This window comes from Myotis nattereri, assembly GCF_964212035.1.
Source record: "Myotis nattereri genome assembly, chromosome: 8".
NCBI lineage: Eukaryota > Metazoa > Chordata > Mammalia > Chiroptera > Vespertilionidae > Myotis > Myotis nattereri.
In genome coordinates this window covers 60,339,668-60,357,818 of record NC_138083.1, presented here as the reverse complement: position 1 = coordinate 60,357,818, position 18,151 = coordinate 60,339,668, and the positions used below count along the sequence as shown (strand labels likewise).

General features: G+C 40.4%; 1 protein-coding gene across 1 annotated transcript in view; it reads left to right on the top strand.

Annotated features, from left to right (window-relative positions):
- Nucleotides 1–18,151, top strand: part of L3MBTL4 (L3MBTL histone methyl-lysine binding protein 4) — a gene marked incomplete at both ends in the record, with an annotated part of 280,164 nt that overhangs the window by 27,273 nt on the left and 234,740 nt on the right. Inside the window, one exon of the mRNA XM_081096920.1 lies at nucleotides 11,984–12,075. Coding sequence (XP_080953046.1) covers nucleotides 11,984–12,075 — 92 coding nt within the window. The remainder of the gene's footprint in view (nucleotides 1–11,983; nucleotides 12,076–18,151) is intronic.

The following is an 18,151-nucleotide window of genomic DNA, read 5'->3' as shown; positions in this document are numbered from 1 at the left end:
TCTTCTCGTTCTCTTTGTTCTTGCTCTCTTCTAATGTTGTCACCATTTACCCATCTCCTAAGCCAGGAATCTTCCAAATGCATGTTCCGTATGCATCTTAACCTTAATTACTAATTGAGAAAGGAAAATTAACTAGCGATTTAGCAGGTTTTTTTTAAAAAAAAATAGCAGTGAGAGGGAGCAAAGGAAGGAAACTGGAAGACATCTGTAATACTCTCAACAATAAAATAAATTAAATTAAGATAAAAATAGATATTACTAGTGTAAGGAGTTTGTTATTGGCATTTTAAGTGAATAAATAAATAAATTTTGGGGAACTAAGTAGAAGTGAGAGAGAGTAATACACGTAACACATTTGGAACTCTGGAGGAACTAGATAATTTCCTAGCAAACTAATGATTGTCAAGATACACTGATAAAAAAGTTGAACATTTGAATAGGTTGTACAGTAGAAGAAACTGGAACATCTGAGCATAGTGCCAGACATAGATGTATGCTGAATAAACTGTTGATTTACCAAATCCTGAAATCCTCTTCTTGATCACACCCACTTGATCACATCAGTTGTTTTCACATCTTCAAATCTGTAGAAGCTTTTAAATGTATAGGATTCTGTATTTTAGATTTTTCCATTGCTTCTTGTTCCCTGTCAGTTGTTTTCAGATGTCATATGCCTCCAGGCCAGTTGGGGCCCCTTAAACATTTTATCTTCTGTTCTCCTGGCTTAGAGTCTCTTATCCACTTGGCCATCTCCTCATCAGTTCCCAGCTGTCCACAAACTTCACCATCTGCTTCCATTCACAGACTGCCAAGAGCTGATGCAGAAAGTCCCTCAGTGCCAGTCGCCCCTCTGCAGAATCTCCAGTTAATTCAGTGGGGCTCTCAGGACTGCTTTGTATTTCTTTTTCAGTCCTCGTTGAATTTCCGTAATTCTCCCTTTCCTGGGGCTCCCAACATAACCACTATAACCTTGACTCTTTGCAGATGCCCTCCTGCATCATGAAGGAGATGAAGGCTACTCAGTGTAATGTTTTCTGTCTTCTTCCCTAGCACCCAAAAAGTCTCCTGTTTTTAATCTTGTTCATCTCTTGCCTTTTCATCTCAGAGTCCTACCTATGTTCTTAAAACACTCTCTCTGTTCTGCTTCTCTCCCCCATTCTCTAAGAGCCTCATTCCTCTCTGTAGGTTTATCTCCCTTAGCTGTTGAACCAAAATGCCCTCTTCTTCCTATATTCCTTTAAAAAGGTAAAAAAGAAAATTATTTTCCTTTGTCTCTGTTTTTCCTCCTCAAGCTTTCAGGTTACTTGTCTCTTCCTCTTCAGTTATAAACATTCTGATATAAATAATGTCTCAAAGTGAAGTCCACACGTGCTGTTTTCTCGGTTCTCCTTTTTTAAAATTTGGCCTCCTGCAGTCTGACTTCTAATCTTATCTGTCCACTGAACCCTCTCTCTGAGGCCACAGTGACAGGAAGTTTTCTCTGTTCAGAAGTAATCCTTCTTCATTTGTTCCCAGACACATTGTTTGGGTTTATTAACTGGTGCATATTAGAACTCTTGCCTGCTTGTTTATTCACCTAGACATTGAATCCTGCCATATGTTAGGTTGGGGGTGACTTTGTCTGCACTGTGTGCCTATCCCCTAAGGTAAATGCCAGATGAGGACAAGAGTGAAATTCTCTGGTTATATCCCAACTCTCAGTACTAGGGAGATGAGCAACAATGATTTTTAAGTTCAATTGTACTGAAATGAGAAGCAGCCTGAATGTGCAAATGAAAAATGTTTTCGAAAAAGTCCTTGTTACAGTGATGTGGCAGAGTTATTAGAATGTGAGAGCATGGAAAGTGAGTTCTATTTAGGGAGCTGCTGCTGCAGGGGGTGATTACCCAGCAGTGATAAGTTGCTAAGATTAGGAGAATTGTATCATATCTAGTTGGGACAACAATAGAAGGCATTATTTATATCAGAATGTTGTAAAATTCGTTTGTTGCTACCCACAATTGATTTTCTCACATATTCTAAGATGTTACCTGAAGGAGCCATATGCAGTGTAACTTTTGAAATGAAGTTGAAATATTGGTGTGAAGGGTTGTTTTCGCAGCTAATGGAATTGGAAAAGTATTACTCTGAGGCATGAGTCTTAAGATTAGATGGCTCTCTCCTTAAGAATGATAATTTATTCATTCTTCACCCTCTGCCATTTTTAATTTTAGTTCAGGAAATTACTAATAAATATTGTGCAGTTTCCTAGAACTGGATGTTCTTTTTGCCAAAGTGAGGCATTTGTCACAGCAATTTTTAAATCTGTGTTCTCTGAGGGGGACAAATGGGAGACTGAGTGGGCAGAGTGGGAAGTGGCCAGAGTAGTTCCACACTGGGGCTGCTAATATCAGGGCTCCTCATAGGGTATCTTTGTAAGTAAAAATGAGGTCACGCACAGAGAAATTTAAAGTTTTTAAAAAATCATAGAATTGGATGACAATTAGATCTCTTTACATATTTAACAGCATGCTATTATGTTTTATATTTTTTATAAGAAGGATTGAAAACAAAAATGCTAGTGCACACACATGGACGAGTATTTATATCACAAATTGAAACACAAAGTAAAGTTTCTTAAATTAATTTAAGTAAACTCAATTATTCAGAACGCCAGATCTGAAATGATAAAGTGGGATACAGCTTGGTTTACATAATCTAAAAAATTCCTTCAGGATTAAGGGATATCTGGTCTGGGATGTGTCATACTGAAAGTGTGAACTCCTTTTACAAGGGGATGATACTACCCAGTCCCATTAGATATTGTGAGTGCGCTGTAAAAGGAATATTTTCAAGAGCTAAATCTCTGTGTATCTCAGTGTTCTGCTGTCTATAAATGCATGGTCTGGCTCAGGGAAGTGCAGCTGTGCATTCATAAAGTAATGCCATATGCATACACCTTTAAGAAAATCAGTCAATGCATAGCCTTCAACCATCCAAGCATGGGACCTGCCTTTTCTTGATTGGTGTTTTTGCTTAGCTCCTTTGTTTGGCCACACTCATAGCTTTGTTTCCCTCAGCAACGGACCCTTCTCCGTTATTGCCGAGTCTCTCCTTTCACACTGCACAGCTCGGTCCGTTATTACTTCTGTAGTTGATTCCACTGTGAAGGCCTGGTGGCAGCCCTGGCGGGGTCTACTGCAGGTCTTCTCATCTCCCTCTGATTTTATTTTATTTTATTTATTTTAGAGAGAGGAAGGGAAAGGGAGAGAGAGATAGAAGCATCAATGAGAGAGAAACATCCATGGGCTGCCTCCTGCACACCCTTTACTGGGGATCGAGCCCACAACCCCAGGCATGTGCGCCGACTGTGACCTTTCTGACACAAACTTTGCAGGTCAATCACTGTTGCTCTCATGGTACTGTTTTTTGTTTTTTTTGTTTTTTAAAAAAGGAGAAAACCAGCCAAACATTGTGTGTACAGAGTAAAAATTGTAATTAATAGAGCCTGTCTAAAAACAACAACTGTTTCCTTTTTTCTTGTATAAAAGAGAATTTATGACAAAAACTTTAGCAGTGAGCAATGTGATATGTGTTTATATTTCTGAATATGGAACAAATTGATTCATTGGGATATATTTTAATGTAAACTAAATCAGGTATGTAAAGCTGTTTTAAAATGGGAGACTATATAAGTAATTCTTTAAAGCTTTAGTTGGTTTGAGTATCGCCATTTCCTCCATGGTGAGCCTGCTTGTGAACTATTAGGCTTGTTTGCATTCTTTTCTTCACTCATTTCTTGCAGTGTGCTATGGACTTAATGCTGTTTCTGTACTGATGAAAATCAGTGTGTGGGCCAATCTTTTTATAAAATTATGCATATATATATAAAAAATTAACAAACTGTGACCTTTTGGTTCATGGGATGACATTCAACCAACTGAGCCACATCAGCCAGGCAACTCCCTTTGTTCATAGTTTCTGTAGGCCTATACCTGGGCTTGTAGACAAGAAAAATAATTATGGTCAATGGAGAACATTGGTTCATGGCCATGTTTTGTTTGTTTGTTTGTTTGTTTGTTTGTTTTTAAAGGCATGCTGCAGAAATGTGACATGTCCATGGTGCCATGAACTCCTGATAGTAGTAGCAGATAACAAGAAGCTAAGCCCTTAGAAGCAATTCCGTATCCTATCTAATAAAAGACAGAAAGGATAATTGACCATACCTTCACTACGCTTCTCATTGGCTAATCAGACGATATGCAAATTAACTGCCAAGAAAGATGGTGGTTAACCACCAACAAAGATGGCAGTTATTTGCATACATAGGCGCAATGATGGGAAGCGAAAGGGGAAGGACGGAAGAACGGTGATCGGAAACCCAGGCGGTAGGCAAGAGCCGGGTGGCAGGGCAAAGGTGGCCCTGGGAGCCGCCTTTGCCCTTCCCCCCAGCCCTGGATCAGAGAACCGGGGCGCCTTTGCCCGCCCCCAGCCAGTGATCATGAAGGGAGAGCCCCGGCCGCATGCATGGCGGCACCCCGGGCACCCGGGCACCCCAGCACCTGACATGCAAATCGGGGATGAAATGACTTTTCTCAACAACATCTGCAAATATCCTGGGGAAGGCATCACTGAAGAGTTCACAACAACTCTCTTACTTGGCAAGGAAGAAAAAAGTTGGCAACGGAAACAATCCCTTACATCAAAGTTAAGGTCCCTCTGAGTAAAAAAGAATATTTCCAACATAAAGGAGGGAGCAGGCAAAAATAATAGGTTCTCATGACTTCCACTGAAGTTTGAGCATATGACAGAGTCAAAACAAACACAAATTAAAACAGACAGTGGAAATTCAAATGACCCGAGTCAACTATCACTGTTTGTCCCAATAGCAGCAATGCTTACGTGATAATATAGTTTAACAAACATACAAAACAAGTCACATGATAAGAGAGGTTGGCTTCTAAAGTAAATTGAATATGTTCTTTAAAAATTCTCATGTCCTCCCCTTTGACTATAATTCTTAATTTTCCAATCAGAAAATTACCCCAGGTGATCCAGTAACGTAGAACTCCAGTAATCTAACTTATTTAAAAACAAACAAACATCCCAACCATTTTTAAAATATTTAAATTGATATTTTGGGGTTAAAATTATAGAAGATATTTAGATCCAAATATATTTTCTGATTAGAAAATATTTCAGTTTTTGATTTAAAAAAATAAACATAAAAAATATATAAGTGACACATTTTCCCAAGGAACTCTGAATTAGTACCTTTCCCTCTAACTTTCTTCAAATTAAGAGAATCTATGGAGTTCCCCATACTGCACAAGTTTTAATGAAAGAAAATAAGACTTTCTAAGGCATCAAATACATGTTTTCTTATTTACAAACATATATACTCCTCTCTCTCTCTCTCTCTCTCTCTCTCTCTCTCTCTCTCTCTCTCATATATTCTTACTGATTCAGAGAGGAAGGGAGAGGCAGAGAGATAGAAACATCAATGATGAGAGAGAATCATTGATCGGCTGCCTCCTACATGCCCCGTACTTGGGATCAAGCCCACAACCTGGGCGTGTGGCCTGACCTGGAATCAAACGGTGCTAAACCACTGAGTCACACCGGCCGGGCTCAATTCTTATTTATAAATTCATTCCAAGGACATATACAGCTTGAAAAGCTTTGGAAGTAGTTTCAAAAAAACTAGCTTTTAAGTAACAAGAAAACAGTTATAGAAGAAAATTTAAATTAAAAGAAAAAAATTGTTTTAATTTATTCAAGAGTGGGAATATCCTCCATGAAAATGTATACCTTGACTGTGGATGGCTAGGTGGCCTTACCACACCTTAGGAATTCAAATGCTTTTTACAATGAAAAGAAAGAGAGTTTCATCTCATTTCTCTCCCAGGGTAGATGTCTGTCAATAGAAGGTGGACATCAATAAAAGGAGGGGCTTGCACAATCAATCCAGAAAGTCAGTAATCTATGAATAATCCAGAACCGAGTATTTATCTCCTCTGCCACACACCCTCCCTCCCAGCCAGTGAGCAAGATAATTACTCTCAAGTCAAGCTAAGTAGCCCCCAGTCACAGTGGCCCAATGCTGACATACAAAGCATACAAATAATTCTCACTCTGGCATAAAATGACAACTTTCTTGGAAGAAAAGCAGATACTGTAAATTTCTCAAAGTCTTCCTGAAACATTTTTTAAATTAATTTTTACTTCTTTAGAAAAAATGCATACATGGGAAACCATCTGTAATAAAAGGCCCACTCTATAAAATTTTACCTGGTCCTACTCATATCTGTAATCATAATCATATTTACAGACAAATATATCTATACTAATAAAAGAGTAATATGCTAATTAGACTGGGAGACCTTCCAAGAGACCTTCCAGATGTTCTGGACAAAGCCATGGTGGCGGGGCCGCGGTAGAGGCAGTTAGAGGCCAAGAGGGGAGGGCAGTTGTGGGTGATCAGGCTGGTAGGGGGTGGGGCTGTTGGGGGTAAGCAGACCAGCAGGGGGGCCAGTTGGGGGCAAGCAGGCCATCAGTGGGGGTCAGTTGGAGGTGATCAGGAACGCGGGGGGGGGGCAGTTTGGAGTGAGTAGGCCAGCAGGGGGACAGTTGGGGATGAGCAGGCCAGTGGGGAGGGAAGGTAGGGGCAAGCAGGCCAGCAGTGGGGGCAGTTTGGGGTGATCAAGTTGGCGGGGCGTCATTTGGGGGCAAGCAGGCCCACAGCAGGGGGGACAGTTGGGGGAGAGCAGGCCGGCAGGCAGAGTGGTTAGAGGCAATCAGGCAGGCAGGCAGGCATGTGAGCGGTTAGGAGCCAGCCGTCCCAGATTGCGAGAGGGATGTCCGACTGCTGGTTTAGGCCTGATCCCTGTAAACTGGCAGTAGGACATCCTTCGAGGGGTCCCAAATTGGAGAGGGTGAAGGCCAGGCTGAGGAATACACCCTCCCCCATGCACGAATTTTGTGCACTGGGCCACTAGTCATCTCATAATGTTGCTTTGGTCAATGAGCTTGGCTTCTACCATCTTGCTTTCTTGACATTTTACTTTGGCTATCTTCAGCACATTTTCTTCTGTGTTCTTTGCTTTCAATTTTTGCCTTTGCTCTTGCTAGTCTGATGAATAGGCTAACAAATCTCAAGGTGTGTGTACAAGAACAAAGCAAAATTCAGTGAGTGGTAAAATACAAACCTGTCAGCTTGTCATTTCACCAGGCACAAATTGCTACTTTCTGTGAAAGAAGTTACAGTATTTGCTGATCTGCAAATTTGGCTGCAGCTAAGTAAACCTAACACCTCAGCCCTGCAGACCAGTGGAGGGATTCTTTCTTGCTTTTAGAAGAAAGGAAACACACACACACACACTACCTCATACTGCTCAGAGAAAAAAAAGACATGGTCCTGCCTATTTCCACACGGGGAAGGTGTTGCATCTCTCTCTATTTTGTAAAAGCCAAATCCATCCATTTTTTTGTAGGGGAATGGCTCTAGCATGGTTCCTGTAATGTTGCACATATCTAATTAGGCCAGGTAGACAAGGCCTCCCTGCAGGTGATCTAAGTCTTAACAGAATGCCCCGTGATCCTCCTGGAACATGACAACTTGGAGGCTCCTGAGGAGCTGCTACAGGTCATTTTTCATTTGCCTACAGGCCTCCCCCAGGAGTTTATCCTGAGACAGTTTCTTGTTGCCTCCTGGCAATGAGATTGAGGTATTTCACGTCACCCTCTCTCTCCATCCCCTTTGAGTGCTGCTGTAGGCTATAAAACAACATCGCTACAGCTGGAAATTGGCTCCTCAGGAACAGGGTAGTTGAGCTGACATCCACATTGCAGTAGCTGGTCCCTTTTGTTTCAGTGTCACCTTGTGCAATGGACACAGGGAGCTGGCCCCTTTAACTGCTTTTGTCTTTTGCTGTCTATGTAAGAAACTGAACATTAAAAGGGCTATGCTCATTTTTTCTTTTATTTACAAATCTTTATTGTTGAAAGTATTACATATGTTTGGAAGAAGAGTAATAATTGTAACATTTTACTATGGCCAAAGAAATTTGGGATTTATAAAACAGTATGTATATCCAATCTATCATAATAAAAGCATAATATGTTAATTAGACCAGACAGCCTAATGACCTCCAGACATCATTCCAGATGTCCTTCCGGATGAAGCTGTGATGGTGGGGGCCGAGGCAGAGTTGATTAGGGGCAATGAGGCAAGCAGGTGAGCAGTTGGGATGATCAGGGAGGCAGGCAGAGTGATTAGGGGCAATCGGACAGGCAGGCAGGTAAGCAGTTAGGAGCCAGCGGTCCCAGATTGTAAGAGGGTACAGGCCAGGCTGAGGGACCCCCCCACCCCCCCGCATGAATTTCATGCACCAGACCTCTAGTCCTATATAATAAAAGTGTAATATGCAAATCGACCAAACGGCAGAACAACTGGTCACTATGATGCACACTGACCACCAGGGGGCAGATGCTGAACACAGGAGCTGCCCCCTGGTGATCAGTGCGCTCCCACAGGGAGAGTGCTGTTCAGCCAGAAGCCAGGCTCATGGCTGGCGAGCGTAGCAGTGGTAGTGGGAGCCTCTCCTGCCTCCGTTGCAGGCGGGCGGTAAGGAGTGAGAGGTCCTGGACTATGAGAGCCTGAACTGCAAGAGGGATGTCTGAGTGCCAGCTTAGGCCCCTGGGGGATGGGGCCTATGCAGGCATGTGGACATCCTCTGACGGGTCCCGGACCTTGAGAGGGCACAGGCTGGGCTGAGGGATCCCCCAATGCCCCCAGTGCATGAATCTCATGCACAGGGCCTCTAGTATTTATATAAAATGAAGGTCATATTTTTAGTATGTCTGAGAATACCGCATAAAAAATAAAGTAAGTTTGCTACCTGAAGCAGTGCTGTCGCATACTTGGTTTCTTCCCTACAGAAAATTGAGAAATGAGTTGCTCAAAATAAATATCTTTGAATTCATTTTATTTATTTATTTATAATTAATTATTTAGTTAGTTGACACTATTACAGATGTCCCCCATGAAAGCCAAAAGTACTATTCTTCCTGCCTTCCCTTTAATTCATTAAGCAAATATTTATGCCAAGCATGATTATAGCTCCAGAGACATAATGATGAAGAAGGCCAAAATCTCTTCTTTTTAGGATCTTACGTTCTAAGTATGCAAACTGGCTCCTTTCAGCCAGTGCTAGTTTCAGGTAATGTAATCCCTGTGAAAAAAGAATGAAACAAGGTGAAAAGAGACAAAAGGGATGACAGAACACTTTAGAATCAGTGGCAAGTAAAGGGTTGTCTCCAGGCTCCAGGTGCAGGTGACTTGGTATTTGCAGGCACGGTATTGCTGAGTAGTTCTCTTGCTTTACAAAAATAATTAATTCATTGAAAGCTTTTATTGTTTGATATTATGTTTTCTCTTCCTGATACATTTTATTATCACTTATGTGATAATAAAAGAAAGTCTAAGATTTGATTTACTTCTGGTGAAATGATAATATATGACAATTGAAAATATGATTAAGTTGAGAAATTACCACAATCTTTTAAAGAACACAGCTGTGGTAGAAAATGAGATATCTATATTTGCTTTAGAGCCATCACTGCTATAATGTTTTTGCAAAGCATATAATTGTAATGTAGTAAAATGTCTATGTGAAAATAAGAATGTTGAACAATCTTACCAGATCATCTTCAGAGTTTGTCAAATTGCTTTCTCTGTTTAGGGAAATAAAATATCTCATGTTGTGGTAGAAATAGCAGCAAACCCTTAAGTGGTATAATGGCCAACAGACTGAGCTCTGATGGAAATCACACGATGATAGCTCACTGTTTTCAAACAAAACAAGAAAAATCATTGATGACAATTCTGTCAGCGTACTTGATAATTAAAACGCTTTTAAAATTCTCATGCTTTATTAAGTGCAATTGCTTAGCAATAATAAGTTAGTGTGTTGATTGATAGAGAGTAAATGTTATGTTACTGTGCATGCTCTGTTGTATCTATTTTAAATGTGTACGTTGAAGTTATTTTTTCTTTATTAACTGAACATAAAATATTCTCTTTTTTTTTATCAGTGATATGTATGGATACCAAAGGAAAATTTATTAATTTATTTATTTTTCATCCATTAGACCAGGGACTGGGTTATATTTTTAATCCAGCAGGCAGCACACTTCTTGGCACAGTAAGAGGAGCTCAGAAAATATTTTTTTGAATGATTAAAATGCTACATGAATTTTTTATGCACAACTTGGTAGATTTTTATGTTTGTTATTCCATCAAGTTGCTTTATTGTCTTGAGAGGTTTCAGATGTTTGACTTAGAGGTGTATCTTCCCACCTGTCACCACCAGTGCTCATGAAATTCGGACACTTTACCTTCTGTACCTTCTTCTGGAGCATTTTCCAGAAAGATAATGTTAAAAATGTTGATCAATCTTCTCCAAGGATGCGTGTATGTGTATGTATGTGAGTGTGTGAGTACAGAGTGTGGAGGGAAGGCTAATTAATAATACTTGTAGAGAATTTTAAAACTGTATAAGTCACAAATAAGAAAAGAATATTTACATTAATCTCACCACCCATGTATAGCCATTGCCAATATTTTGCTGTTTTGTTCCAACTGCTTTCCTATGCATGTGCTTGTATGTGTGGACACACATATATGCATAGTACCTGGCACAAAGAAGGTTCTTTATAAATATGTTGGATAAGTGAATGTTTTAATATATGTAATTTTTATTTCAAACTTTAAGATCATATTATATATACTATTATGTGTCCTTACTTTGATTTTTACTCATCACAAAAATTTCTCAAGATATTTTATTTGAAAATATGCATGCTTGTAACTTCATAATTATACATATATGTACCATAGTTTATTTAACCTTTCTCCCATATTAATTTTTTTTGCATTTTTACTATAATAATTTTATGTACATTTTACTATTAAGTTTTATCATGACTACTTTCTTAGCATGTAATAATCTTAGAGGAGGAGTTACTGGGGCATAGATTATAAACTTAAAACAATTATTAGTCCTTTTTGCCCAATTTTTATTATTTAAAGATGATATGTTATTGAATTATAAAGGATAGGTATTAATCTAGAAAATTTGAAAAGCAGGAAGATAAAGAAAATTATAAAGACATTTTTTATAAACCTGGTACATAAAGATGACTTCATTTAAGATTTAGATTTATATAATCATACTCTTTCTATTTCCACTACATATTTTACGCAAAAGGGTCATTTTGTTTTCTAAAATTGCTCCCCGCCCCCACTTACATAGCCTTCCTCTGCCATTAATAGTGTGCTATAATGTAAATTTACAGCCAGTTCCTAAAATAACATGTCTCTGCATTCATTTAATAACCCCCTCTTAGTGGGCCTTTAGTTTGTTTCTCATTATTATAAAGAGCTCTAGGATAAAAACTTTTGTGTTTGTCCCTTGGACACATCCACTGTAATTGTATTAAGACAAATACCTAGAAGAATTGCTGGTTCCAAGTTATGAATAATTTGTAAGGCTTTTGACATATATTCCACATTGCCTTCTGACAGGTCCCACTAATTGGCATTCACACCAAAAAAGAGGTAAAGTTAAAGGAGATGATAAAAGAAGTCCTCAAGTCATTCACCTTAAAATTAACCAAATCATCTTGTAGAGAACCTGTACCTGTTCACTCTTTCATGAAGAGTAAGAGGGTCCCTGTGTAAAGTGTTCCCCACCAGTCTCCTTGGGGTAGTCTATATTCATAAGCCTGTTCTAAAACAGGAAAGGCTGCATATGGGATAGTTAGATGACTTTACTCAATGCGCACAGAAAATGAGAGAGAAGGTTCTTTTTGGTTGCTGGGTCTTGTGATTACCAATTTAATTAATTTGCCGGCTTCTTGGGTTTATCTTCAAATTTCATTATTCTTCTGTCACTAATTGTTTCAAGAAAAGTCATTGTTTTTTGGTTTTGTTTTTTCCCAGTCCCTTCAGCGGCTGCACAGGACACGTGGTCTTGGGGGCAGTACTTGAAAGAACAGAAGGCTGTAGCAGCACCCGTTGAACTGTTTTCCCAGGTGAACTACTGAAGGTCTTATATTTTTATAAGGAATCAACACTTAAGCGAATTAATTAGAATTAAACTGTTTGCCTAGAGAGTACACCAACTTATCAGATTTGTAGCTGCTGGAAAGTGGCAAAACAAAGCTAATCATAGCCTTAGTGTTTCAGAGTGTGTGCTGCAGAGCTGGGCTCCTGGGTGCCATCACCTACCAGCTCCCAGTCCTTGGACAAGCCAGTTAGCTTCTCCGTGCTCAGTTTCCTCATCCATAAAGTAGGGAAAGTGCCATACCCACTTCCTTGGGTTGTTGAAGGATTAAATAAATTGTACATGTAAAGGACATGGGATGCAACATGCACAAGGTAAACCCTCAATAAGTGTTAGTCTTTCTTTTATTAGTTGATATTACTTGCACTTTCACCCAAGAATCAAGCTACAGGGATCTGTTTTGATATGTTGCTTGGAGGTGGTAGGTCAGGCAACATGTTAGAGGAGACAGTGAGACACCTACATCATGTTACCTGACTGTGAAGATGCCCAGAACTTAACGAAGTGACTACTGGCACAGGGGGCGTGCAGCTTCAGGGGATCATCTTTACCTAGATACCCAACCTTCTGTTGCCCTATTCTTCACAGTTTGTGTTTTCAGTATTTTAGGGACAATTTAATTTATAGTATGTAAGTCTGTTACCTGATGAACAATACTAGCAATGTCCAGACTAAGCTTTATTCTCTCACCACACAGCTTTCTAGTGCACTTGCAGCTCTCTCCTTTCCTCGCCTCTACTCCCAGTCTCTCTGCTTACCATCTTCACTGAGCGAATCCCTTCCTATCATTCAAGATTCATCTGTCCTTCCTCTAAGAAGCTTTACTGAACAACTACTACCACCACCACCCCCAAGATGTCAGGGAAGCATTCTCTGGCCTCAGAATTCTATATACAATTCAATCATTACCTGGATGATAATTTTCTAACTCTAACTCTATTCCTCTTTCATTAGGATAGAGAGACTTTGTCTAATATATCTCTGAATTTCCAAAGTGTTGCACAATGCCTAGTACATGGTAAAATATGTACTCAATACATATTTTAATGAATAATTTCTAAAATGGATAACACAGTCCACAACATAGTGACTTCTTCCACAAAGCCATGACATAGATATTTAATATATTATAATGAATGACTTCTAAGACTCCTAAAAAAAGGCAAGGGAACTGTAATTGATGGCAGACTGTTTTTCCCTTTCCCTTCCACCAAAACTCAGAGATTATTACATAATTTTGTTGAAAGTCTTTATTTAGGAATTTCCAATCCTATATAAAATTTTTGAATCCTTTTAAAAAAAAGACAATTTATATTTAAAAATTATGTCAGATTTGCATCATTATATTATTGCACTTTAGCTAGCAATGAGAAGCTAATACTTTTTATTTGCTTTACTTTCCATGATACCTGTTGAGTTACATCTAGTACTTTTTATTCTGTGAAAGGCCTAATAATTGTAATCCTGGACATGTAATAGAATAGGGAGAAGAGGTGGCACAAACAGGGAAAACGAAACCAAGTGCAGGCACCTCACATTTAAAAAATGCTAACTTTCCTCTCCATGTCACATACCTTTGTGGAACGTTGGAAAACGCAGATGTGTGGGTATTGCTGAGACCTACCAGATTGGAACCTCAGGGGTAGAGCCTGGAAATCTGTAGCTTGAGAACCTCCTCAGGGCTTCTGTGTAGAGTAGAGGGCAGGATAGAGGTCAACTGTGGTAGAAGGTTTTAAGAACTGTAATTCCTGCTTGAGTCAGATCCCTGCTACCCCACCTTGTTGTGACTTGATGAGATTAGGGTCAGCAAGCTGTGTTCCTTCTGCAGGCTGTAGGCAAGAATCTGTTTCCTTGCCTTTTCTTGCTTCTAGGCCACCTATGTTCTTTGGCCCACATCACTCCAACTTCAGTTTTTATCATCTCGTCTCCTTTTCTGATCCTTCTGCCTCCCATTTAGAGGAACCCTCGTGTGACATTGGGTACAGAAGTTAAGGTGGCCTCTCCATCTCGAGATTCTTTACTTAATCACATCTGCACAATTCTTTTTGCCATGAGAGAAAATATTCACAGGCTCAGGGATTAGGACATGGACATTTTGGGGGCCACTATTCTGCTGACCCACAAGTGTCATCCCCTTTCCATTGGTGGTGCTGGTCTGTCTCTGCCCTTGACCTGAGTGACTGCTCATGGAACCTCTTCCTCCTGTTATTCTCCTGTGACTTCTGCAATCCCCACCCCACCTGGTCATTGATGTCCTTCACCCTGGGAAGGCAACAGTAGCTAAACAAATGCAGTGCCCTCAACAGCTCAACATATTGGTCCTTCCTTTCTCCAGCCAGAATGCACACCTGCTCCTTCCCACCCCCTTTGCTGCCTGAGAGTCCACTGTACCAGACCAGCTTCTCCATCCTCTTAGCAGGGATGGGGAACTTTTTCTCTGCCAAGGGCCATTTGGGTATATATAACATCATTTGCGTGCCATACAAAATTATCAGCTTAAAAATTAGCCTGCTATATTTGGTCAAACATTTAATTAGCTCACCCCTAATGCCTTGGCAGGGCCAGACCAAATGATTTCATTGGCCTTATATGGCTTGCAGGCCTAGCATTCTAGTAGCTTTCCTTTCACGGCAACACTCAGCACCCTCCCCACTGAGGTTTATGCCATCTCATCACAACTTTTTCCATTTTTGTTACTTACGTGTGTGTGTATGTGTGTGTGTGTGTGTGTTTGTGCGCGCGCGTGCTCACACAACTACCCCCCTGTGCCTTCCCTCTTTCCTGCCACCTTCCTCATGCCCCCTATCCTGTTGTTCATCCTTGGACATTCCATTGGTCACCTAGTGCCTTGAGTACCTGACTCCCTAGTGCCTTGAGTGCCTCCACCAGGGACCTGAACTTCCTTTCAGTTCAGTCCATCTGCTCCATGGCCTCACTTGTATAAGTCAAAATTGAACCTCTTCTGTAATGTTGAACTTTAGATTTCATCATCTAATCTTGTCAACTGCCATTCCATGGCACCAGTTTTTCTTTTAATTAACACATGTAGTTGTTAAATTCTTCCTTTTTCTCCCTTTTCACTTCACATCTGCCCTAGCCAGTCTAAGCCCCCTGGTTCTCTCATTTCAGCCATTCTTTTGTCAGGATTTTCAACTCCTTTGTGCTCCTGTCATCCTTTCCTAATATATGCCTACCTAAATGTTAGCTCTGGGTGAATCTTGTTTGCTTTAAACTTCTGTACTGAGGCCACCAAACACTGCTGGAGAAGAACCTCAAAGCCTTACAAATTGGTAGCCCTGCAAATCCATAGTTACTGCCAAGCTGGACAGTTCCTGGTCATCCTTCTGGGTTGCCAGGCTGCGTGTTCCCTGTTTCCTAGGAGGGCAGTTCTCTAAGCCATTTCTTTCACTCCCAGCAGAAGGTAGTTATTCACTCCTGTCACTCCCTTAATGGATTAGAGACCCTCTTCCTGCAAACCTCACTCACCACACTTACCCTCACCCATCCCTGTTGTACTAGAACTAGTGCCCTCCACCTGTCCTCATCTCTTTACCTGTGCTCTGGATTGTTCCCATTTCTTCTTGTCTAGAGATCTCAGTCATCAATAATCTCATGCCCTGATTGTAAGTTAACTCTGCTTCTCTTCTGAGCCTTTCCATTTAGAACACAAACATGCTTAAGTCTATTCCATCTTTAAGAAAAAAAATACTGCCCCTTTATTCTGCATTTTCCTCTCTAACTCAACTCCTTACTCCAGTCCAGCTTCTTGAAATTTTAGGCTGCATTGTGTTTTTCTCTTTTCTTTATTTTTCTAACCTTTTCCTACTCCAACTGCTACAACCTGGCCTTTTCTCCCACCATTGCCTGAAACTGCGCCCGTGGAAGTGACTCCATGATTTCAAAGCCTATTAGGCTGCATCTTACTCTCACTCCATTCCAGAACTCTGTCAAAATAAGCTTCTGATTTTGCTTCTATCTAGCCACTCCTTGCCATGCTCTTCTGAAAGTCCTTTACATTGGCTATGATTTAATTGTAGGGCCCTTTTCTGCATGGCTCTCTGGCTGTCTCCTTTACCTCCTTAACTTCCATTCCACCCAGACACACTGTTCCTAACCTCCTGATCTTCCTCTTGGTCTTCCTCCTCACCTGGATGCCACATAGCTCTTAACACTCAGGGCATCCAAACCAGACTCATCTTCTCAGCCTCCTCTTCCTGGGCTCCTTGTCCCTGGGAATGGCCTTCTTTACTAGTCCCCTGTGGCCAGCTTGAGTCTTTTCTCTCTCTTTGCTCTATGTTTGACCATCTAGTCTGCTCCTTTTACCTCTTAATTCTTCAGTTTCTACTCTCTGTCCTTATCACTGTGGCCTTAATTTAGGAATAAGTCCTTGCTTTATTTTGTCATATAAATTGTAGCAAGAGTTTCTTAAATGGTCTCTCTCTGTCCAGGCTGGCTCCACCTTTAACCTTGCCTGCACATTATTGTCCTAATGATCTTTGTCAATTGCAGATCTGTTTACCACCTTTGTATTTAACATTTTTTATTAATTTTTAGGCCATTCTTTGTGATTACCTATAGGTGCATTTTGTTTCTTGGCAGAATTATAATCTCCTTGAAGACTAACGGGATTTCCTTTTTTGTTTTTAATTCCTTCCTGCTCTGGTTCTCTGGGAGAGGTACATTTTTGAGCACCTATTATTGGCTTGGTGCTTTTACATATGCTGCCTCACTAAATCCTTCCAGCTACCTTCCGCTCACTTTATAGAAGAAGGATTCTATGATGCACTTCTCTGACCCTTAGTTTATTTAACTGAAATTGGCAAACCTTCTCTCGGCCCTCCTTGGTGGTATTCATTCAGAATACTAGCCAGGCCCAGGTCTCACTAAACTTCACTGTTGTCAGGACTTGCTTTGGTTTGACCACAGTCAAGCTCCTGCCTGTGACCTACCAGCTGAAGGAATGTTGAGCTTGATTTCGTGTTCTTCTGTACTTCAGGGGGAGTGCCCAGTTAGAAAGCCACCCATCATTGAGCTTCATCTGGTATCTTAAAGTGGCAGACATTGGCTTTACAAATCTTTCATTGTCTCATTATAATGTTATTACTCCTGCTTTCAGAGTTTATAACTTACTTTCTTTAAGATGAAAACAAAAACATTTTCCCATTTGACTCTCTTCCTCTCCTAAAACAAAGCAAAATTGTTATATATATTTTGTTGTTTCTACTTTTCCTCCCCTGCTACTTTCAGTGATATCTTAGTCTAGGACTGTGGCCTGCAAACTGCGGCTTGCGAGCCACATGCGGCTCTTTGGCGCCTTGAGTGTGGCTCTTCCACAAAATACCACAAAATACCACGTGCGGGCACGCACGTACAGTGCGATTGAAACTTCGTGGCCCATGCGCAGAAGTCGATATTTTGTGGAAGAGCCACACTCAAGGGGCCAAAGAGCCGCATGTGGCTCACAAGCCGCAGTTTGCCAAGCCGCAGTTTGCCGACCACTGGCGACATTCCTTACTTGTTCTTGTGTCTTACTCTTTCTTCCCTCATTAAAATCTATTATAATCTATTATGATTTGGGAAAGAAATACTTTGTGTCCTGATAAGGAAATTCCAGCCATCTGTAGGATGACGGGGGAGCATTATTTTTAGAAGGGGCTAGAAATACTTGGGGAACAAAGACACCTTCCTGGTTTTACCTTTTTAATTGACCAAGATGGAAGAGAGCCTTATTTGAACACATTCCTGTTCTCTTAATCTTCCTTACTTAAAATAAAAAAGAAAGGAATGGCTCGCTCTCTCTTTCTATTAGTAAATGTAGCTTTTGCATCCAGACCTGAATTGTATTTTTAAAAATCTATTTTTTTTTCCTAAATATACCAGTACATTAACTAGAATTTGGGCCCCCCTCTATTTTGTTTTTTTATAAAGTTTGGATTTGTACTTATCTCTGCAGGTGAGAAAGATGCTGCTATGAAAATTCATGTTTGTTATAACCACTTGTAAAACTATGGGAGACATCTACAACCTTTCCTACCATAATAATT